Source organism: Schistosoma haematobium, chromosome ZW (genome assembly GCF_000699445.3).
Source record: "Schistosoma haematobium chromosome ZW, whole genome shotgun sequence".
NCBI classification, from domain to species: Eukaryota; Metazoa; Platyhelminthes; class Trematoda; order Strigeidida; family Schistosomatidae; genus Schistosoma; species Schistosoma haematobium.
In genome coordinates this window covers 48,022,151-48,048,513 of record NC_067195.1, presented here as the reverse complement: position 1 = coordinate 48,048,513, position 26,363 = coordinate 48,022,151, and the positions used below count along the sequence as shown (strand labels likewise).

Sequence of the window (26,363 nt, the reverse complement as noted above, 5' to 3'; positions counted from 1 at the left end):
GATAGAAGAAAAAAAGATAAATGTACCAATGTGAATGGAAATATATGAACTTATGTATTATCTTATTTACACTAGATTTTACCAAGATAAACTGATTTATTTATTTATAGCTAAAATATAACAATAGTGGGTTTCATTTTGGTGTGTATGTTTGTATTTGTGTGTTTACTTCACTCATCATAATGGTTAGTCATCATACTGACTAGTTAATCAGACTACAGATGAAGTTAAAATGAAATGATAAAAAAAATGTTTATGAACACATTTTAAGCATAGATAATTGAACAATTGTTGACATTGCTTAGATTTCTAACATTAAGTGGCCTCTTGAAAAGTTTATTGATAGATTGTCATCATCTTATACTGTTGAATTTTATTTTTAGCCAATCTTTAACAATCAACACTAATGTTCTATTTCAATATGTATTGAGTGAAAATCTCCAATTACTCTTATAAAATATAGTACAATCTCTCATTTTTATAGTGCAATAAGAAGACGAAGATTATCAGAACTATATGATATATTAGCGTAATACATTTGGGACAATCTGATCACACATACACTTGTTAAGAACATTTATATATAAAAATAAAAGGTCAACTAGACTAGAAATGAGTGGAGGGATAAGAGAAAACAAATCTAGTTAATAAATATAGTAACGAAAATAATCTGAAAAAAAATTGAAAACTCGTCACGCTAGATAATAAGTTAATATTACCAGGATAGGTTTAAGGTGAGAACAAACTGTGTTTGAATACAAAAAGCGAACTTGAATTTCCATATGGTTAAGGCTTTAATAAGCCTTAGTATACTCTCTTTTACACTTTTGTGCAACACCTCAAAATCTAAGATCCATCTTATGACCTGTTTCAACTATGTGTTTGGCGATAAAGAACGATGGATGTTTATTATCTATTCTTCATGGGTCATTAGATTTTATACAGTTAGTTCACCTTATGAATTTAAATAAAGCCAGAACAAACATTGATGCTGAATAATATAAATTCATTATATTTCGTGGTTTCTCATCAGCTGCTTATTTGTTTCTGCAACCATTAAGGTACATGTTCAGACACCTTAATTTGGTGATCATGATTACTCTTACCTCTGTATGTGTGGCCACACACACATTTAGTCAACAGTATATTCTACTTCCTAAGTTACATTTTATCAGTTTTTGTCCTGGAATTTATCTACATCCTTTATAGCAATCAATTTAGCCAAAATGGTGGTGAAGAAATGAATAATGACCATAACGTAGATAATAAAGAGTTAATTGTACATTTTAAGTTGTATAGAAAAACGATTCTAAAGAAGGAATCAATTAAACAAATATGATGGTAATGACGACTATGGAAAACAGCTTTAAAATTGAATTCAGTGAAAATTGAAATCAGATGTCGATAAAACGGTTTAATCGCACATTAATCATAAGTATATTTGATAATTATGTTTCATTAGTCAGATAAGAACAGAAAAGATACTGGAATAGTTTTGGTTTCAACGATAAAAAGGTCAAATTTGTCAGCTGTTTTAATATATTAAGCAAAATATCTTGTTCAAGGATCGATTAATGCGAATGTAGAGAATATTGTGATTGTAAAAATTGTTTCGGAATACAAAGGGGGGTTTTAGTCAAACAAATGACTTTGGTTGCAGTTGTAAGCATCTAAGGTGTTTGTAAATCATGGAACAGATCGCTTTAAACACATTACTGATGTAAAACAGACATCCAGTATAACTTAAGTGTGTTTTTAACTAATTTTATTCTATGTTGTGTTTGAGGATTCGAAATATTCAATTAGGATCAGTCTAACTATTGTTGCCAATGGTTAGAGACATCGAGTGACAATTCAGAAGCATTCATTCTTTCGCCTATTCGTGAAGATGAATTTAAAAATGATCTCACACTTTATATCATACAAATTAATTCTTTTCTTTTTGAATCATACTCACTAAGACTACCTTCTTTACTATCATGGATACTACTTCTATGACTGAAACTTTGTGTTTTTCTTGATTATTTCATCTCAAAATACTGGTATCGTATGGCAACTTGAATCGATGTAAGTATGTACATATGTTACTTCTGACTGTTAAACGAAACAATAGTAATAAGGATTGTTAAACCATATTATAAGCGATGACTTTTACAGAAATACGCTTGTGAAAAACATATGTTTTGTAGATCATTTACAAAGTCAGTCAATCTTTTTTTTCAACTAGAAATTAGTTATATTGATTGACGAAAATAACTTAACCGGTCACTAATATAATACTGAATCGATTGTCTTTACAAATTTATTACCATTAATAAAAGGAAACACTATATTGCAGAAATATGTATATATCATTTAGGAACTTTCTAGGAATACGCTTTAGTAGATTACAAGGTTTAACAATTCGATTCATTGTATAAATTGACAACTACAATAATTTATGATTTAATTATAGTTTATAAATACATTTTTCAAGGTATATATACCTTTAACAAATTTCTATAGAATTCAGTGTTTTTCATCCGACTGAAATTGATGAATCAATTTTCTTCAGTAATACATTTTATTTCTGGTAATAACTTGAATGGATTTAAGTTGCATCTTTTATGAAATCTGATTATTTACCATTATGTGTAGATATGTTTGTATTAATTAACAGAGGTTCTATTCAACAAAAAGAGAATAATTTCATATTGACTGAAACTACTCATAATTAACAAATTACTTGAATTTAAGTATGCTCTCCAGTGCATAGTAGTATCATATTATAATCAATTTGAAAATATTATTCCCTTCTCTATTTAGTTATTCAGTTACTACACACACTATATCATTATTTAAACAGGTAATAAGCATCAAAAAATTATTTATGCTTTGAATAATTAATTATAAAGATGTTTAAAGTAATTAGTTCCTTGGATAAGTTTCGATAACAATCTTCGGCTTCTTGTTACATCGAAATAAAGATGTCTGTTTGAAATTATAGAGCCAAATGATTCTATGGCTAAAATAATAATTTTATTACTAAACATATTAAAGTGACAGTTCAGTTCTAGAATCCATCATGTTACTTTTAAAGTGTAAAAACGTTTGATAAATTTCTGTCATAAACGTTTCTTGAAAACAATATAAAGAGTCAATCAATTGACTTCTTCTATCTATTTAACACAAATCTTTAACTATCATCTATCCGGTAGACTTGATTGACAAGAATATTACCATTATGTATTATTATTTCAACATGTTACCTAAGTATGCCAAAATGCTTATTGAATAGAATGGCTTGTTATAAAACTCCTGATAACTCATACCGGACATTATATTTTAACTTATCAGTAATATATATATCATTTAACACTTTTAATCATAACACTAATATCGGAAACAATCTTCAAAATTAACTGATGGCTATAAACATTTAACAAGTTTCATACAAATTCTCATCTGGTTTTTTTCTAATGTTGTTTGCATGTATGTTTCATTTTTTTATTTTTAGTATACACTATGAGGATAAATCTGTAGAAGAACGTAAAAGTAAGTAAAAATTGCTCCTTATATTTCATTAAACTTTTATCTTATATTTTTGGATGTTAAGTGTAGTGACACGTAACTTAGTAACTACTAACCGTGGTAAATATTATAAAAATAGAGTGGCCACTACCCATAATGCTTTCTTACACTAATAAGGACATTAAAAAAATCTAGACTACTGAGTTTTCCATTGGATTTTTGCTACATCAAACATTTGAAATAGATACCAGTCCATTTACAACAAGCCGTTGTCTGACCAGCAAAAATTTAGAAAAACTAAAAGGTGGAGTTACGAATCAAGTTAGTTTAGTAACAAAAAGCAATGTATTCACATACCAAGCCTTTGAACTCTGATTTTTAAAACTTTTGAAAAAGATACTAATATTGATAATAATGTTGATGCTTGACTAACCGTAACAGTTAAGAACATAATCTTGAGATGGTGAAGATTTGTAGCTCAGGTGGATGATTTTGATGGAGTTTTGTTCTCTGAGCTGGATGGTTTGGTTGACCAAAGATAATAAAGATTGGATTTATTTTGTTTCCTGTGTAAGTGTTTATGTGATATTCATAAACATCTTATGATATGTCGATATTTTTGCCAAATGAGAAATATCATACGTCACAAAATTTTTTTTGGGTAATTGAGTTCAAGTGATATCTTTATTATAGCTCATGGTCCGTAGGTTTTAGGTATGGAGTTGAGGAAAGAATTAGTAAGTGATGTCTGAACATTGTTCATTAAAAATACATTTCAATGGTTGCAATCATAAGTCAATTGGAGCTAGATCACCATGGAAAACCTAGAAGCACTGGATGGCCGTCTCATCCTATTGTAGGACTCGTCAGCAGTGCGCATCCACTATTCCGCCTCGCGAGACTCAAACCCAGGACATATTAGTCTCTTACATAAGCGCTTAACCATTAGACCACTGAGCCATCATCCAACGGTGTTAATGTCTAACTTCAACCAGTCCTCAAAACTGGGCGACACATCCACCATTGTCTTCAGTGAGTTACTATCTCACAACAGACCAGGTTGCACTCGACTGGTCACTGTTTCTCACTAGAATATATTTATCAAATGCTGAAATTTTACTACTATAATTATTGTTGTGAATAATCACAGTATCAAGTTTACTTGGATAATTCCGTTAACAAGTTTTGTTCATTCTCTTAAATAGTAAATTTTACTGTCTTTCTTCAAGTGAAAACTGTCATTTATTAGTTAATTATATATAAAATTTACTCTGTTTTCTCTAAATATTTCCTAATAGAATGAATTGTTCTGATTAGAATAAGTTTTATACGGTCATTTATTAGTTTCATAGACCTTCCAAATTTAGTTTCATATCTTTAATGTAATTTGACTAACATAAACAATATGAATATAGTTAAATCACTGATTGGTTTTTCCATCATCACTATGGATTCATTCAAAAGCTTATCGGATAAATTAATCCGGAATATAAGTAATAACAACTCGGCTAGTTTTTTTAAACATTGACTATTCCTAGATAGAATGAAGAATCACAGCTGCTGATGTGTGTAAACTGAGTTGAAGTACCTACCTAGATTGGTTTTTTAGGGATTCATAAGCTATTGTTTTCAGTGGAAATTCATTCCTTACATATGGAATGTGATCTTGTTAAAGATTTACTGTTCGTAGAAACATTGTCTGGTTATATAGCTGAATTGATGGGGTCAGGGTAATTTAAAACATTTCCCTTTGAAACTAAACATGTTTATAGACATGATATTACAGCAAATAATAATTCATGTGAGATACCCAGTTGACAGGTAAAGATTTCGTACACCTGAATGGTTGTAATGTAATTTTCATGTATATTATGACATTGAAATCTTTTATTCTGTGTAGTCTTTATAAAATGAAATGTGTTGCTCACTAAAATAATCTGTTTATTTGATCAATGGTTGTCTAATCCTCCGAAATCAATAAAGGAAGTGATTTCCAAAATATGTAACTAGGAGGAATTTTGACAATATCTCGGAATCAGGTTGTGAAGATTCCTAAGTTTTGATTGAGATAATGAATCGATTGATGTTAGACCATCATTGCAACGTGGAAGCACTGGACGGCCGTTTCGTCCTATTATGGGACTCCTCAGCAGTACGCATCCACGATCCCGCTTGTGGTAGAGACAGGTATCTACCTCAGTACAACGGACAATGGTCACGCAAGTTCGTGGATCATTTGATGTTAGACATTAACACCGTTGGATGGCGGCTCAGTGGTCCAGAGGTTAAGCTTTCGCGCGCGAGATCGAAGGTTCGAATCCCGCCCATGTGGTCGTCCCACAATAGGATGAAACGGATGTCCAATGCTTCCAGGTTTTCAATGGTGGTCTAACAGTGTTGTTAAATTAAATAATTTCTCTATACATTGTCAATCACTATGCACTTTATAACCATCGTTTTAAAAGCATCCAGTCAACTAAACTCTGATTTACCTTTCATTTTATTTCTGTTGTTTAACTGAAGAATATTTCTTTAAATATCCCCTAACAGCCTATATTCGATTAAGTCAACCAATGCGTAACTTAACTCGTTCAATCGGAGCAAAAGGAACATTTTATTGTGATATTCTTGGTGAACCTATACCTCAATTTCAGTGGTATAAAAATGGTGAAAAATTGTTAGAAAAACCGAATAAAATTAAAATAACCACTGCCTTATGGGGAAGCGCGTAAGTATTTTTGATTAAATCATTTTTTAATTATTTTTTTGTAAAAACCATTCTACTAGAAAGGTAACAAGAATTACAGTAAAAAACCTTTGTCATAATTAAAAATACACATAGATTTCGGTACATTCGAACTTGACGTTATGGCATCAACAGGTTACAGGCATGAATGATATGATCAATAATATTCGAAATGATGTACAAACATCCTTTCAACACATTGTTTCATATTCGTTTATTAAAGAGAAATCAGTTGAGACTAGAATCACATAGAAAGCTGTCCAAAAAATATGTTTCACTGGATGGAACTTTTATATAATTTCAACAGGTTGGTCATAGTTTTTGACATAGTTTATACATTAATCATATAAAACAACAGCTGAGTATCATATTCTCTAAACTTTAAGACTATTTGTGTCTTACTGAATATTTACTATCATGCATTTAACATCCTATTTTTTATTTTGAAAAACACATGAAGGAAAAGTGACTTGTCGGTGAAATTTCAAGTGTAGACTGAACAACTATTCATTCTTCTGTGGTCTATCTCTAAATAGTTTGAAGCGGCAATTTTTTTCTCCTTTAACTTGTATTTCATGCTATTTTGCACCAGTTATCAAATTTTTTTATTACTCATAAGTAGCTAGATCAAACTCGTAATATAATAAGAGAATTCATTTACTGGAATCGCCCTACAAATAACCATTCATTGTACTCCTATCCACCTTTCTAAACAGTGCTCATTGTAAATGTAATAAAATTCTCTTACTATAAAAATTGTTATGTCACTGAGGTATATTTGCCACGAGTCAATTACAATAGATTTTAGTACACTGAATTATTGCATTTCATATCTCATAATGACAAAGTTACATTTAGCATTTAATGAAATCTGATAATTAGATACTGTAAAACTAAGCTTTCATTATGCTTGACTGAAATCAAATCGGTGAAATAACAAAGAAAATATTAGTTTATTTTAAATATATTCTATATTTTCTTCATAAACCTATTTCACTACTTAAATTAGATTGTTTTCCTCTAATAATTTCTAGTTTACGTGTGGAAAAATTACATAATTCTGACATTGGACAGTATTTGTGCGTTGCAACTAATCCATCTGGAACATTGAATGCCACAGCTTATCTACAATTAACAAGTAAAAGTAAGCATAAAAGTTTCTGTTTCAGTATTCTGTAAAGCATATTTATTCATTTTTAGTTTTTTTCTCTCAATAATTTATTAAAACACAATGGGTTGTTAATTGAAAACATCTTCACTCTATTAGAAGCAACGCTTTGTTTATAAATATACGTATTAATAGATGTGAGAAAATCATCCCTTATGTTTGCCACTACTTATTTACCGATAGTATGAAGCAATTCAAACACAGTATAGTGCAAAGAGAGTTCTAAAACAACCATGACGAATTTTCAGTCTATTCTTAAACAACCAGATGACACTCTTCTTGACAGTTAATTTAACGAAATGAAGACAGTTAGAGGACTTAATGTATAACTTAAATTATGCGCATTTTTTAAAATATATTTTAGATTATGGTGTACAACTGTCAATTTCATTAATTATTAGTAATGTTAAGTGCTAAGCGTTCATGTTAGTTTCGATGATTTAGGTCACTCCTTTCATATTTGTTTAGTACATCTATGAAAGTAGATTTATTGTTCTGCCTTGTAACTAGTCAACAGTTCTTACTCATAACATCTCACTATATTTAACCTAGAAAATTCAAGTTTTGTGAAAACCATTTTATTAACATCTCTCATTAATTTACAATCCAATCGAAAACTTAATAATCTTCACAACCCATTACTGACAATTCAGTAAAACTAGGATAGATTGAAATTAATAAATATGTTTCATATTCCTAACATGGATAATCTCACATATCACAACTGCTTACTACAGACATTTGGGAACATATTCCAAAATTAGATATACATAATAAGTATCCAATGTATATTTAGAGAATGATTTATGAAGATCTATTCGATTATGGGTTATTTATAATCAGTTATTCATAACAACTAAAGAATTATTGGTCTTTATACAAGCAGTATTAAAACCGTTTAGATTGCATTCAACCCTGAAACTTACTATAATAGATTTTACTCCTATAGTTATTATTTTCTGTATAGTTGAACATGAATTACATACATAGGAAATAGTATACGCATCATTTTATCCACTTGGTGTAAATGAATTTATAAATAAACAGAATTTTAATTATATATGAACTAATAAATATTACAGAGTTCATCCTTTTAGGTATATTCTTTTCCAATTACCTACAGATAACAACTAACTATACTTAAATATATATCCGAAATTTGTAAAAAATATCAAAATTATTACCTCTTCGTCTCGTTCTTTTCCTTAAATCAAACACATATAACTTTAAATATAAATAAGAATAAACTTTATTCTCCCCTCCATATCTATATTTACTAAAAATTCAGTTTATTAGCTCATTAATTAAAATTGAAATAAGTTTTGTTATTTATTTCTATACACAACATACACATACACACACAAAAAGAACAATGAAAATGAAATTTATGCATTTTGAGGTAGTTTTTGTTTTTATTTTCACTGATTTTCTATACTAATTTACATTTTTATTTTATTTTATTTGAAAAAATATTTAAAATGCATTCTATTTTTATCTGTACACTGAATTAGTTAGCCAATCGCCCCCCCATCCAACGGATTAGTTATTGGTTAATTATTTTTTTTTGAGAAATAAAAAAAGAATGTCGATCTAGTGGAAATTAATTTCATTCTTTCTATATAATAATCATAAACTACAAATCATCAGCATTTAAGTCAGTTAATTAATAAAGTATCAGTATAGGGCTGTGGAGATTTTAATCACTGAAAAATTCCCATTATATTAAAACACAATTATTAGAACGAAAAATATTCTTTTCAGTAATTTCTCATCAAGTTCTACAATTATAAATCTCAATAATTCATAAAATTGGCCAGATTTAAGACAGTACATCCTTTAAAATTGTAACATGTTTTCCATACGTCCAATAATCACTCCGAGGTTGAAAGATAAATTACCTAGACTAGCCACCTCTTTCTGTATCCATCAGTTTAACTGCTTCTGTGGAGCAAGTTATATTGGCAAATGTTCTAGGAATTTGTACATTCGGGCTCTTGAGCACCTCCCCGTGTGGTTAACCAAAGCTGTAGTCAAAACGGTTAACACCTCCATTTTAGACAATCTACTTTAGACGGGACATACAGCCGATATAAAGTAATCTTTCGCAATAATAATCGTGTTAACAGCAGTCTACCTAATTCTGTCAGAGTGAGAACCCTACAGACGGCTGAAGCAATTGCTATTCGGATCAAGCTTATTAAGCAAAGATGGATAGTGGCTAACAGTGGAATCCAGGACGCCCATTTCGTCCCATTTGTGACTTGTCAGTTGGATGTACCTACATCCCAGAGTTGATGTTTGAAGCAAACAGTACTGGATTCGAGTCACAGAGTGAACATCAACTCCAAGATCTAGCTAACAAATCCCAAACAGAACGAAACGTACATCCTGAATTCCATTCCTAGCCACTATCCATCTTTTCATATAGTTTTCTTTTTCATGTATATTTGAAAAGAAAACATTTCAGAAATCCAACATTATAGATGGTATTTTATAATTAATTATATAATATTCAAATGTATTTTAGTCACTATTTTTCTTTGTATGTACATTATTACTGATAAATTTTATATTTTTCACAGTATTTTGTATGATTCTTGCCTTGATTATATTATTCTGTATACAAATCATAATCACTATACTACTGATAGTAATATCTCTCCATTCTTGTTCAACTTTGTCGTTGATGTGCTTTTAGAGATAACACTCTCCTCATCTAAATTTCCAGGGGTTAAACTTCTACCGGGAGATTCGCTTTCTGACCTAGAATATGCCGATGACATAGTTCTATTTGGTGAAGACGCTGACAAAATTCAGAGTCTTCTGACCACACTAAGCAACAATGCAAGCATGTTCGGGATACGATTCTCCCCCTCGAAATGAAAAATGTTGCTTCAGGATTGGGTTGCATCGACACCCGAACTAATAATAGGGAGTGAAGTAATTGAGCGTGTCGACCGCTTCACTTATCTTGGAAGTCTCATCAGCCCTTGTAGTCTGGTGTGTGACGAAATCTCAGCACGGATACAGAAGGCTCTACTAGCTTTTGCCAACTTGCATCATTTATGGCGTAGACGAGATATGCGTCTATCAACCAAAGGACGGGTTTACAGTGCAGCAGTTCGATCCGTCCTAATTTATGGCAGTGAAACATGGCCGGTAAGAGTAGAGGATATCCGTAGGTTACTAGTATTTGATCATAGGTATCTTCCAAACATTGCTCGTATATCCTGGGACCATTGAGTAAGTAATGCAGTTGTTAGGAAACGGGTTGTAGGTAAGGATGGCAAATCCATTGTTGAAGTAGTGAAACTTCATCAGTTGAGAAGGCTGGGACACTTGTTACGTATGCCCAACCACCGACTGCCTCGACGTGCGATGTTCAGTGGTATAGGAGTAGGTTGGAAGAAAGCTAGGGGCGGCCAAACCAAAACATGGCACAAGTCCATGAAGTCACTGACAAGTGGACTGAGTCATGTTGGTAGGTGTAGACTACCTGGTTGGGATCCGCGAGATGATAGCAACCGATGGTTAGAGACCCTGAACGACATGGCTCAAAATAGTTTGCAATGGCGCAAGTGCATCCACTCTTTGTGTTCTCCCAAATTCTAATCTTCCGAATTCTTCATATCCCTTTTTTCCTGTTTTCAAATTTATTTCACTGTATTATACTCCGTGAATAACATCTCCAAACCCTAATCTTCCCGATTACTGCTTATACTCTTGCTACCTCTACCACTACGGGATTTGAATCGACAACTGCATCTCTGTGCTAATTTGGTGTGGCAACTCGAACTGATGTACGTACGTAAGAGGTTTTAAGTTGTTACTGACTGACTGACTGAATCTTATTTATACGAGTCAATTGTTGATTAATTCTTTAAAATTTTCCTCTCTATTCTTTATTCTCCACAATAATTCTTTTTTCTTTTATGACAAACTAGAAAAATGACAAACTGTTCATGTAATCAGTATATTCTTTATATACAAACATTAAATAATTCATATACTAATAATAATCAATGTCACGCAATCTAACAATGTTTTTATTGTTTTACACTTAACAAATTATGTTTTCTATTTCTATCTTTGTGACCATTATTGTTCGGCATGTAAAAAAAAGAAAAAAAGAAAAAAAAGGAAAACGATGACATGATCAGAATGAAATGAATAACTAAATATATTCCTGATGAAATGAGTCATTTTTCTCAAAATATGTTAATTTTTTAACTCGAATTTTAAGCAATCCCTACATATATGAGCATTTCAAATAATTAGTTTCCATTTATTCAGATTTGAGTATATATATATATATAACATTCAGGAAATTGTCCAAATATTAGTTCATGTCAGTATAAAATAGTTCCCGCTGGAAAATTTTTCTCAAATGAAACTTCACTTATTAACCTTAAAAAAAAACACATACGAAAACTTGAGGTAGTTTAGAAGTAATAGTTTTACACTTTGAAATTGCACTGTTGAATTTCGATGGAATCATACTGTTCATTTAGAATTCTAAATCTCACTATTTTATATTTCTTTTCATCTTGATTTGACTGGAAGTGTTTTAAAAAGAAACAAACAATCTATCTATTGTTTCTAACATGATACACAGTAGTATGCTATAATGATTTTTAAATAATGGTAAATATTAATTTCAATAGTTGAAACCTTGAGTCAATTGAAGATAGAACACCATGAAAAACCTGAAAGCACTGAACAGCCGTTTCGTCCCACTGCGGGACTCCTCGGTAGTGCGCACCCACAGTCCCACCTGACGAGATTCGAACTCACGATCTATAGGTCTCGCGCGCAAATGCTTAACCTCTCAATTTTGCTCAATTTCGTGGATTAGTTGAAGTTAGACATTAACACCGTTGGATACCGTCTCAGTGGTTTTGAGGTTCGCACGCGAGACCGTTAGGTCATGTGTTCGAATTTCTCGAGGAGGGATCGTGGGTGCGCACTGCTGAGAAGTCCCATACTAGGACGAAGCAGCCGTCCACTGCTTTCAGGTTTTCCATGATGGTCTAGCTTCGATTGACTCATGACCTCCACTATTAAAATTTATGAATTTATTATATTTTCAATTTTTTTCTCAATTTTTTTTCTATATCGCATAGCTTCCAAGTCAAATATATTTGTGAAACCAATTTTACAACAAGAAAATCAATATCTGTAAGTTAATCGTAAACAAATCATATTTCTAATATCAACCTTATTCTAATAATCTTTAAACGTTTAATATCAACGTTATATTCAACATGATTTTGACTTGACTCGATATAATTTAAAGGAAATATAAGTAAGGCAAATAGTATTTGAACAATGATATTGTTTTATTCATTCAATGAATTTTTTTCTATACAGTCATTTTGTGAGTAGTGCCTAGTTGATATAACTAGAAATAAAGTGTCAACAACACGATATGAGGTTAACACATACTTTTTTCAATGTTTGACAAAATGCAAACATTTTTAAGCGTTTTTTGTCCATTTATTGGATGACTGCAGAATGAAAGAGAACAATTTTCAGTAAAGATTGTCTTTTCAGTCCCTGGAGCTAATGAAATATATCTTGTACGAACACAACACTGTATATAACTTTTGTATCTCAAGCAAATACAATGAATTCAGTTAAACTTATAGAATATTTACTATGATACTACACATATTTACTAATATAATAAGTGCTAGTTACATAGAGTCATTTTATGATAAGCGAATGTAGGCCCTTCAACTAATCATAACACCAACTTCAGTCAACTCAAACGAAATTGATGAATAATTGTTAGGTAAGGCTGATTTCTATGAATTTTGTATGACATTAAAGTAATTTCTACAACTGACTGATGTTTGCCGAAGAAATCATTGAGTACTGAACAATTTTTTGTTCTAGTTTAAGCCTCTTCAGGAGCATTTTCAAACGACCACATATGGAACTGAACTAGGTACCTCTAGGTTTCACAGTTATATGGATTAAAATTGTTTTAAATTTAAAATTCAAGAAGTTTTCTTTGTAATTGTTATATCTTGTTAATGTTGTAACAATTGACGACGGGGATGGGATTTGAACCCACGACAGGGCATGTCTCTGAAATGAACATTTCTGGATCACTGGACAAATCATGAGTGACTGCTGCTACTTCGTTTACATCACCGCTTATCAAGGATTTACGGAGGCTTTCATCGACATGTTCATACATTCCGCAGTCATTTTACAACTCTGTATGCAAATTAGAAATTAACTCATCAACTGTCACATCTCTAAAACATGGATTACCTAGCAGCCGTGTGCGTAAATTGTCCAAAAAATTCAACTGGCTCTTTTTGAAACGCTGCTGTTGTCGCTCAAATAGCAACTGTAATTGATTGGAAGAGATAGCCATTTTCTGAATCAGCACCGTAATGAAAAATATTGTATAACTAATTAACAATCAATGTCGTTCAAGGACACCGGCGAGAATTTCGCGTTCCGATTGCTCGAAATAACTACACTGAATTTTGTTCAATCACAGGCTGACCTTGATTCATTAATTTGAAAACTGAGGGTTCAAAATTTTCTTTCACCCCGTCGCCAAAACCACCCACTTTACATTTCAACAGTACATTATACTCATTCATAAATAATATACTAACAAAATATAATACAGATGATCAATTAAGTTAGAAAAAGTAGATTGATAGGTAATTTCAAGGCGTTCTCAAAACTAAGGTTTAATGTTTATAAATTATTTACAGTTATTGAAAGATATATCTTGCTATTTTACACTGGAAAGACATGCAATGAAAGTAGTCAAGTAAATGTGAGTTATGTTGTGACCATTTATATTATTTAGCTTAACTACCAAAACCACTTCTCATTTACAGACAGTAAATATGCTTACTATGAAATTTCTCTATGCATAAAGCCTAGTATTACGCCCGGAAAACCCATAACGTTTTTTTCAAAGCTTTATATGAAACAGTATGAAAATAAAAATTGCACACTAGTAACAAAATATGTTACTTTTGGAAGGTAAAGTGATATATACGAAAAATAACAAACCATTCTGTTACGCAAACGTTTTTTTTCTGAAAACATTATGATAGGCTGCATAAAAATAAATCCATTAAGAATAATCAATGTTGAAAACTTGGGAAAAGAGTTCTTTTTGGAACATTAGCACGTCAGGTCAATAACTTGAATGTAGTGTAAATCAGTCAAACAAGTAGTAACTTAACACTTTAAAATTTCACTGATAATTTGCTTCAGTGTTTCACTATTATGTAAATTAAACTTTAATCTAGTAGATATTACTAATTTCTTCATGTTTACTTCTACATCCTATTAATTAATTCTAATAATTGGATAAAGCTTATGTCTATATCATTGTGTTAGTAACTAATAAAAACTAACTCTCCTATTAGTATCTTAATACTAATGATCACAGATGCAATTTAAATGTAGATTTCAATATTAATTTAATTTATAATGGTTTGAATCATTGCACTGATGATATTTTGACTGAATTTCGATCAATCTTACTTGATTTTAGTGGATTATATGCGAAATGTCTCCATTAGGCAAATAAGACAAGTTTATATGGAATAGATGTAGTGAAGTTAGCGGTGGAATCCAGGACACTTAGATTATCCTACTTTGGACTGGTTGGCTGAATGTACTGGGACAGTCCAAAACATTACAAAATAAATAAAGATTTGTACCTTTTGCACAAATTAGTAGTTATCTGAACTTAATAGCTAAGTGAATAACGTGTTGGCATTTGAAGGTAGAGATAATGAGTACGAATCCCCAAGTAAATATCAACTCTGAAATTCAGGTATGTTTCATACGGGACAAAGCAGACGTTCTAGCTTTCATTGCTAGCCACATACAATCCAATCTGTGTTAATTTGAATAGTTTATTAAAATGACAAATAAAAATAATGTATTTAGTAATTTTAAAAACTCCCGTTCATAATTATAGTTCATTATCATACCTAGATACAAAGTTGTAATTACACTGTCTTAATTCATAGTTTCTTTTTGCTGGAAGATTAACAGTAAATTTATCTTATTCAGTTTTCATGTTATTGACATTTTTCCCCTTTATTTGTTTTGCATCGGAAATTACTCCTATGTTGTTAGGGTTATAGCAATCAATGTTTCTTCCCTTAGGCTTTAATTTTCTTTTCCATCCGTTTATATATATATATATATATATAGCGTGAGACTTCAGAAGGTTCAAGTGCTTATTTTTATTTACTGTAAATAAATAGTTTCATACATGTAAATGACTAACCTCAGATTTACTTTGTTATCACCCTTACGTACATCTGATTGTCTCTCTTAATAGCTGTCCGCCGTCTGTTTTGTCAGCATATTTTATCGCTGATAACATTCAGTCAAATAAAAATTTCTTTATACCACCTTAACTCATTTGTATTACAGTCTGAGTTTAAACCTTGGAAGACTCTCATGCAGATTTCATATCTTGTCTGTCAACTTATGTATACATTTATCACAGTTGTCGTAACAAACAGTATACAGTTTCAGAGAAACAAAGTTTTTAAAAAATATTGAGTTCATGCAAGTGTACTGAAGTCGTGAACTCTATTTTGGTGCTCTACCTCCACAACACACAAAAATACGCACGGTATACGTCCGAAACGTTTACTGAAAATAGAATAGTTACAATGTCCAGTTATTATTATCATTAGTATTATTATTATTACTAAATTTGTTTTATGCATTCAGTATGCATAGATGCTGATGGAACTATTCTGTACCTTATCCAATGCGAAAATAAAAGTACTCTGCTAAACTTCCGCCAAAAACCTTTTTTACATAAAATCAACTTTAGATTTATACATAATTCTACACATAAACACCTTATCAAACTACTTGCTAACAAGTGATTGGAAAGCTGTAATTACTTAAACTAGTCAAGTTGACAATACGACAGTAATTCAACAAGGACATTAAGTGAAAATCATTGTTGACCAAAAATTGACTGAAATAAAACTTCTAAATCACTGAATTCCAGCATATCTGTCGAGAAACAAATATTTAGTTCTCCTATGCTCTCAAACCTCCTCCAGCTTCTATCACTTTCGTATAAAAATTCCCTTCAGCATATGTCAAATATATATATCTACCAATATAATGTACCATGAAATCTATTTAATCATTTAAACAGCCCTTCAAATATATCTGTCTAAGAGAATATGAACTAATCTGAAATCGCGAATCCCATAAGTGAAGTTTATTATTCCTATAAAGTGTTTTTACAATTTAAGCCATAAAAAGGATACAAATAGAAATAATGGGAAGTCTATATTCAAACTCTTGAAAGTATCCATAAATAACAAATTAATTTATCACTAATATTCGTACATATCATTGATTATGCAAACTCATTGTCTAGATTTAGACAACTTCATATTATGGTATTAGTATTAAAGTTTTAAAATCAAACTCTTCTTCAATGACAAATAAGTTAATCTAGTAATCACATTTAATTCCCTAAATATAAGATTTTTTTATACTTTTTTGGTACTTACAAAGTTAATGAAGTTGGAAGGTTCACAATGGTGAAAGTCTCGAAATTATTGTACATTATAAACATTGAGGATCTAATGAACTGGGAAAAATCACACTCATTTTTTTAGAAAAATCTGGTTTATTCTACATCTCATGTATTTTCGGGTTCATTCTTATCACTCAGTACGACAATTAACAGGTTGTTGTTTAATTATTAAGTCCTATGCTAACAAAACTCTCAATTATAGGTAGTAACCCCAAACAATCAACTTTGTGGGAGAATCATTATATAATCTCTATTTTTGGTGGAGAACAAAACTCCACCTGAGCTACAAATCTTCTCCACCATCCCATAAAATCTCTATGGAAGGACTATTATAAAATTTAGAAGAAATTCAGCATTTTATTGCCTTTTTACTCGGACTTGAGGAAAGTTCTACGTATTTTCTAAAGTTCAGATGTATTTCCTTAAACTTAGCAAGCATTTTATCAAATTCTTTTCCTAAAATTTTCAAGAATTTCCCATTACTAATTGCCTATGTAATTACTCATATAGTTAAAAGATCTTAAATCTAATACTTTAAAAGACAAAACTATCCATTACGGGCATCATTAAATCAGAAACAAGCACATTTTTAGTAATCTCATAAAGTTGCTTAGGTTGTCTACTTCATCATAAATGAGCCCTTTACTTATTGTTATTGAGAAAAGTAACTTATCATCCATCATTAACTGATTATTCTGAAAATAATAATAAAGCTTAGTGAATAACAAAGCCACAACATTACTTCAGAAATTTGAATTATTTGTTTGTTTATTCTTATCATCTTGACTTTTATGTCAAGCGCCCAATTCTAATTTTCATTTCACTAAAACAAAATAAAACTGTTAAAAGGTTCTATTTAACAAAAGATAAGTATAAGCATCTTTTTCTGCTTGTTTTCCATATATATATCATCATGATGACTCATTTATTACTTTTAAAAAGCTAATAAACTATCATTATTTCTGGTAGTAGTAGTAGTAGTAGTATTACTCGACAGACAGAAAAAAAACACAGTTTACTTTCAATACTGTTGTTATACAACAAATAGACATTATCCTGTATGAAAATGAAATGACTAAAAGCTTTTTCTGTCATTTGTTTCTATTTATGCCAAACACTGGATATAATTCTCTACAAAATATGAAATAGGATTATATGGAAAAAAATTACATTTCTTTTAGAACACATACATCCATACTCCTTTATTTATAATCTTCATCTTCAATAACTTCTTTTTTCATATATGCCATTCTTAGAATATAAGTAAAATACTACAAATGTACTGGTCAAAATAACTTCATTGTCATCATTGATCTTATAAATAAAGCTTTATAACTGACATTTTGAAGACATTTACATTGATTTGATGCATTGAAACTATTCATTTATGAATTTACTAAAAAAGACTAATACTAAGTTATTATCGTGATTAATAGTAGTTTATTCATACTAATCATTGAATGATTACATGTGTCATTGTACCTTCTTAATTGTTAATATTAAAGACTAGCAATCCAGATATTCAAAGCTGTTATCAAGATTCAGGATGCATAAAGTTTAGTGTTAAATATGACTTGAAATTCTAATGACCAAATTGTCTATACTGTTATAAAGCAAATAAGAATAATTTAATATATGATATTTTTCATCCGCTTCTCTCACTCAGTTATCGACTAATTTAACCGTGATTGATTTGGGCTTAGTTAATCATACTGACCAGGATAAAGATCGGTTCTCATAAAGAATAGTTATCTTTTACTTCTCATGCATTGAAATCAATAACTTTACTCATACTTTACACACTCAGATCATGATATTAACATGGAACCATTTTAAGCATCCTATTTTGAAGAGCTATTTCTAGATAATGAATCACAGATGCATTGAGCTCATCGGTATCAAATAAAACTAAACGCTCAAGCTCAATCCCACTAGTAACTAATAACAGAAGAATTATAAGCCTATATAAATCAAGCGATATCAGTGTATCCCTTAGAGAAGTTTATACAGTCATAGAATATTAATAATTGATTCATAAATATCAACAACAGGTTAACAAAAACTTTTGCAATGTATTAAACATTTCTTTTCATAGATTTTTTCTCCGATTGTTTGAAAGTATCGTTAAGTAGTAACATTTACGTGCCTATATTATTCCTTTTTATAAAACATAGTATGAATTCAATAACTGCTGAATCTGATGGTTTCTGTCAAGAATTTCATAGTAATGTCTGTGGTAAATACCTTATGGGTCATCGTGTCTATGTAACAAGAGAATTTCAACAAGCTCTTATAGAAACACAAATATCTAAATGTAAGTTCTAATATTTGATATATATATATATACAATACTTTTCAGATGTATCCATGTTGAAGTAGCTTTCAACAAAATTTTTAATTATACATCATTAAAATGAATACAGGATGAACTTTCCCTAAATTTTTTCCAGTGATTTATGTAGGTTTGTAAGATCAAATTTATGTTCTCAGTGTGATTTAACATTACTATCAGTTCAGTAGTCAAATATGATAATTTATGATTTTTGTAACTCAGGCTACCCCTTGTATAAATTCATTTGGTGTTGTTTTACTTATATCTTCTCATTGTTATTCAGGACTGCAATTGGCCAGTCTCTTGTTGGTGTATATGCATCCTGTGCGGATTGCCCTGATATTGCCTTAGGTGACTAGCTTTATAAGCCATCATCTGTTAACCTCAGTCTCTAATCGATCTCTCTACCTAAAGTTTACATTAAATTATGTGGTTGATGGAGCGACTAATGAAAATATGACAACTTATGATATACATACTTATTATTTTCATTTTCAGTGTTGTAATACAATAAATTAACACTATATGGCAATTAGTAAATAGAAGAGGATTTGATATCATGGCCTTGATAAAGTAGAATGTCCTCTGACAATAAACGTATCTAAAATCAATGGTAATAGTAATAGACAATTCAAAATAAATGCTCGAATGATTTTCCTTGTAGTAAACTTGTAGTAAATTAAATCTTGTTTAAATCTTAAGTCCTAATATTTATTTAAACAACTGCCTAATTTCCTGTAATCTGAAAATAAGACTATTTACTGATAGCTACAACTATACGAAATATACTAAGACAAATTCACTTGGTGTTGTTTTGTTTGTATCCTCCCATTGTTATTTAGGGCTGCAATTGACCAGTCCAATCTTAGTATATTTGTATCCTATGCCGATTACCTTGATATAGCCTTAAGTCACAAGCTTTTTAAGCAAAGATAGATAGTGGCTAACACTGGAATTCAGGACGCCCATTTCGTCAAATTTGGCACTCGTCGGCTTTATGTGTCTACATCCGAGTTGATGTTCATGCCGGGACTCGAACCTATTGCCGTTCGCCACCACGTTATCCGCTTTGTTACTGAGTCCTGACAGCCACCTACTTGTGCAATGGGAAGATATAAGTAAAACAACACTAAGTGAATTTGAACTTCACCTCGTTACACAAGTAGTTGTCTATCAGGACTCAGTAGCAAAGTGGATAATGCGATGGCGTTTGAAACGAACGGTACTAGGTTTGAATACCGGCGTGAACACCAACTGTGGTATGCAGATACATCTATCTGACGAGTCTCAAATAGGACGAAACGCTCATCCTGTATTCCACTGCTAGCCACTATCCATTATGATCTAACTGTAAATCGTATCCGATGAAAATATTATATAATTAACTAGTTATTAATTTATATTATAATACAGTATCCAAATCCATCTATTTAAGCATAAAACAAGAAACATGATCTAGACTTCCTGCTTTATCTTCAGTATTATTTTATTCTTCGTCAGTTTTCTGACCAGTTCTTTCATGTATAAAAAAGAAAATTATAAACATTTCAAGTTAACTCTACAATCGTTTACTTATCTTACAATCATTTATCAATTTCGTATGAATCAATGAAAATAAATAAATAAATAAGTAAACATCTCACTTAACATATAACATACATACATACATACACACACACAATATTTGGTCACAACCAAACCATTCAGCTTAGTGAACAAATCTACATCAAAAATTATCCAACTGAGTTACAAATCCTATCCATTATCATATAATATTGATTAACACGTTAAAACGAATCTGTTCAAAGTATAAATTGTAAATAATAAAAGTACTGTCTTGTCAACTTTATTTAGTTGTGGTAATAGAGTTTTTTCTTTTTTCTTTTTCTTCTTCTTGTCATTTGCTTTTCAATTTGTGTTATTTATGACTTGGTTTTGTTTTTCATGATAATAAACATTGACTTTGTTTTATGTAAACTAATAAATTATGTTTAGTTGTAAACTATAATTTTGTGCAGTAATTTTTAAATATCATATTCATTATACATTAAAACTTAAAATTCAAATTCTTCGAAACTACTTTTGAAAATAAGTAGTAAGACACAAATTTTAAATAAATATGGATATTTTTAATTTTAATAGTCGAGATCATGAGTCAATCGAAGTTAGACCACCATGGAAAACGTCGAAGTACTGGATAGCCGTTTCGTCCTATTGTGGGAATCCTCGGCAGTGTGCATCCACGATCCCGCCTGGCGAGATTCAAACCCAGGACATATCAGTCTCGCGCGCGAGCGCTTAACCACTAGACCACTGAGCCTGCATCCAGCGGTGTTAATGTCTAACTTCAACCAATCCACGAAATTGAACGGCACATCCACCATTGTCTTCGGTGAGTTACTATCTCTCGAATCTCGTGAGGAGGGATCGTGGATACGCACTACTGAGGAGTCCCACATTAGGACGAATCGGCTGTCCAGTGCTTCCAGGTTTTCCATGGTGGCCTAGCTTCAACTGACTCATGATCTCAACTTTTAAAATTACTATAATGTCCACAAAACCCATTCAAATATAGAAACGATCATCTGATATTTAACTTTGATTAGAATTCGGTTTCACTATGTTTAACTATCTCAACTGGTTGGGAGAGAGAAGTGTAATTCAAATGCTAGCCTGTTTTCCTATTATAAAAAAGTCAGCTACCATTTTTATAGATATAAGTTACTTAGTAAGTATTTATCCACACATTTCATTTTCTAAAAGTGTCTATCTAAAAATATATTTCAAGCAATTCCGATAAATACAGTAATGTCGCTTATTTTAAGTCTATATCTCTTGCTTTCCCCTAATGACATTATTCTTACGCGGATTTCTTAAGTTTAAGATAATTGTGCCGCTGACTGACTTTATCTATACACCCACTTAAAATATAGCAGCTCTAGACAGTCGTTTGTCTTAGTACATGACTCCTCAGTTGTAGGTTTTCATGAACTCTCTATCTATCTAATCCAAAAACTTTATCCTTTGTAATGGTGCTTTAATCTGCGGGAATAGACGATGATTACGCATAAGAGTGAATTGACTGCAGTTAGAATTCCAAATCAATAAATGGCAATTTCGGAATCTTAGGGATGAATAGTCAACCTGAAGATCATAAGTTCCATGCATTGCGTCATCGTGAATGTCCATTTGTGCTTTAACTAAAGCTAGTCAGTGATGTAGACTATCCTCAATAACCGGATACCTTAGACTTTGATATAAACTTTGTACTTGGATTTACTGTCAGAATATCTGTTTATTATGAGTTACATTATTATTATGTCTTGTAATTTAACGCCACAGATGGTGTTTGCCTTAAACAAAGTAGAAAAACAAGCACCTGTTTGACCTAATTATTTCCTAAACTCTCCTGTTGATCAAAAATGTATCACCATACATATGGAAGTATGGAAACTGTTTTCGTTTCGATTCCTTTTAAAGTCATCTTTGTAGTGTTGACGTAGAAAAACATGATTTTAACAATGACGGATTTTCATTCTAAATTAATTACTAAATAATACTTACTATCGTATCATAGTCGTTAATAGAGATTAGAGGTATTTGATCAAGATAAATCAATTCATCTGGTGGTAAATATTAAGGGGTTAAAGTTTCGTGTCTTTTCTTCCTAGATCTTTAAAGCTTATCTATAACCCCCATAAAACTCTTTATTCTCAAAACAGTTCATTTTAATGACTTCAAATATGCTATTGTATAAAACATGATCTAGAAATAGTCAAGAATCTGTTTAGATCACAGCAAAGAGCGAAAGCGTACTTTTAACTTGGTTTGCAAATGGTGACGTTTTCGATGACATACTAGTTACTATTTACAATAAAACTTCAGAACATCAATGATAGTAGTAAATGGGCATCAGATAGCTAAATAAATATAATCTATGTGAGTAGGTAGTGACATAAGTAAATTGGACACCAAATGAGGTATTATTTATTTCTTTGTGCACATGGGATGTAAATAATGTGGTTACTCGAACAAACCAATAAAATTCTAAAGGATATCCATATTCGCATCATTTCAGATTCATTCTTTTGGAATAACATTCTGTGATACCAGAAATAACACAATAGAATTATTCCACTACTTATCACAAATGAATTCCATTATTCGGTGGTAATTCGAACACAAACCCTACTTCATATCAACAGTCACTTTTCAAAGAAGACCAACCCTCTTAGATTACTTTAATCATGTGCTCAAAAATTATTATATAAGAAAATCTATAGAGATATCATTATGGACATTAACGTATTTTGAAAATTAAATGATATCTTCATTTGTTATGGTAAACAATGACTTTAGCAAACAACAAATTCATCCATTAGAATTCACATACAAACTCTTTCAATTATTAGGTTATTTTCCAGTCACTACATACTTGTAAATTGTTTGCTTCCTAAAAATCGAACGGTCCCCTTAATATTTACTATCTAAAGTTAAAAATTATAGCTTACCTGGCCAAAAGTCTCATGGTAGCTAAATCATGAGCCCAGAAATAAGTTCTTTGTAACCGGAAAAATCTTTTAAACTATTGATAAGCCACCCAGATGGAGGTACAGTAAAGTGACCAAATCATCAGATCCACATAAATTATTATTAAGGTGTAGTTGTGTAATCGCATAGTTATTTTTTCATATTTTTTGTCAATTAATTCATTTATTATAGATAATCTTGGAGCTATTAACGAAAATCCAAACGACTAAATCACTCTAGACTTCTTCACAACTAATTACCAGTAAAAATACAACTCAATCTCTGTACATGATCTCATAAATATATCCTATGATATATAAGGTTTAAACAATAAACAGTGGGGAGAGTCAGCTCTCCTTCTCGAAACGCTCTCGCATGGCCGCACGTATATAACAACTTCCAGGAAAGTCCTACTCACTGCCTCCTCGCAGCTGTTGTTTACGAAATCGAAAAGCGAATGTCCGGAGCTTTAACCGGGTTGGTGGATGTAGAGGATCTATCTAGGGGGGTTGGAAAACCCTGATTCCAAACCAACCATGCACATGGGCTCCAGGATTCTGAGGGAACAAATGTCGTATGAACCAATTGTTGTTATTTGTTTCCAACAGTAAAATAAAAATGAATGAGTAAAATTGCTATTTCAACTAAAATTTTGATTGATTTTACTTATTCAAAACAGAAGTTGGAGCCACTAGACAGAATAGATTGTTAACTCCTTGTGCTTTTATTTATATGAGTTATGTGATTACTGACTAGTCACGATTAAATCTAAGTCACAAATTATCAAACAGTTTGTTTATATTTCGTTCTATTATTTTTTTCTTCATGTCTTAATTTGGAGAATGTTATGCACAAATTATGCTTTTCGATCTTAGCTACTAATATTATACGCAGTAGTAAACATTTCTGTTCAAAATAATCTTTACAAGAAAAGATGGATTTTAAAATGTTACATTCATTTCGATGCCATTTTCATTGTCAAACGAATTAGAATGTGGTGTTTATTAGCCTAGACATCCACTCTCCAAGCCGAAAGTGTACACTGATGACTGCTCAGGGATACAAGATTCTGAATATGATTTAAGTTCATGGAGATAGTGAACATCTTTCGAAATATTTGTTGTATAGATGAATTAGAATATTGTTAATAAAATCACATTCACAGTTCGATCTTAACAACAGATTTCTCTTTTTCGTACTTTTCTGCGCCCCTTCAGGGTAGCTGTTCAAGTACTTATCAAATTTCAATGTTTTCCATAGCTTATCTCATTTTTATCTTTTATAAAAGAGATGAAATTGCAAAGATGAATTTAATGGTCACAACCCTAACCATTAAAATATATACAGTTACATTAATCATGATATTAAAATTCGAAATAATAATCTGTCCTCATCTTTTTTCAACAGTAGTCACTTCTTATTCGTATTATAAACTAATATATTGCTATTATCACTATTACTATTGTTATTCCTTATTTCTTATAGTTCTTAAGCTTACTGCAACTCAATCACTACATCGTGTACGAGAAGATTGTTTAAGACGTTTAATGGAAGCAATTTGTTACTACAATTTTCCAGTGTGTTTAGAAACAAAACCTGTTTCCTTTGAAAATGATGTTTCAAGCGAAACACAATCATTAAATGAGAACTCAATGCGTTATTTATATCAGACACGTCATTTATGCAGACAAGAATGCGAAAATGTAATGCAAAATGAATGTGGACCAACATACGACTATTTGGATAGAAAAATTCTGTATGACTGTAAGTGACATATATATGTATATAACTTTCCTAAAAAGATTAGCTCTGCACTGACTTTGCAGTTTACAGACTACGAAATCAGCATTAACAAGGATCTCTAAGTTTCAATATATTACTCACCAAGTTTTGTCTAAAGCTATTTTTTATAATCCAAGAAGAATTGAACAGTTATTTCATATCTAAACACTTCATCAGTACACACACTTACTACCCCACATACAATCGAACTACATGCATTTATTCATTACAGTTGGATACAGCATTTTTAAGCCACTGTGCTGGAACCTAACAACTGGACTTGATTTTTAACTCGATATACACATCTATTCGCTATCTGTATATTGTAAACAGAAATTCTCAGTGAATAGTGTGTTCGTAATTTTGGAACATATTAAGAGTTTGTCCTTATTTTAGCAAACAAGACACTACAGCGTCAATCTTAAGAGAAAGAAAAGAAGAAAAGATCCTAGAAAGATATTGCAGGATTGTTAAATGACATCGATAGTGTAACGTACCCAGTTGTATCTTGGTGAAAACCAGAGTGCTGTTATTTGTAGCTTCGGGCTCTATGACATTATATTTTTAATACCCTACACGTGATCTAACTCGGATATGAAAGCGTCCATAACGTCCTGACACCACTCCATTAAAACCCAATAAGGTACAATTTTAACTTAAATCTTTATCTGACATCGATTGATATCGAAGATCAGAGTATTCCTCTACAAGTTTTGAAAGTTGA

General features: G+C 31.1%; 1 protein-coding gene across 1 annotated transcript in view; it reads left to right on the top strand.

Moving 5' to 3' along the window:
* The window catches only part of ROR2 (Tyrosine-protein kinase transmembrane receptor ror2), a 103,278-nt gene that overhangs the window by 68,153 nt on the left and 8,762 nt on the right, over positions 1-26,363 (top strand). The window contains exons 4-9 of the mRNA XM_012940732.2: positions 3,497-3,534; positions 6,061-6,238; positions 7,291-7,400; positions 12,548-12,602; positions 19,170-19,309; positions 25,343-25,621. Of these exons, the coding sequence (XP_012796186.1) occupies positions 3,497-3,534; positions 6,061-6,238; positions 7,291-7,400; positions 12,548-12,602; positions 19,170-19,309; positions 25,343-25,621 (800 nt within the window). The remainder of the gene's footprint in view (positions 1-3,496; positions 3,535-6,060; positions 6,239-7,290; positions 7,401-12,547; positions 12,603-19,169; positions 19,310-25,342; positions 25,622-26,363) is intronic.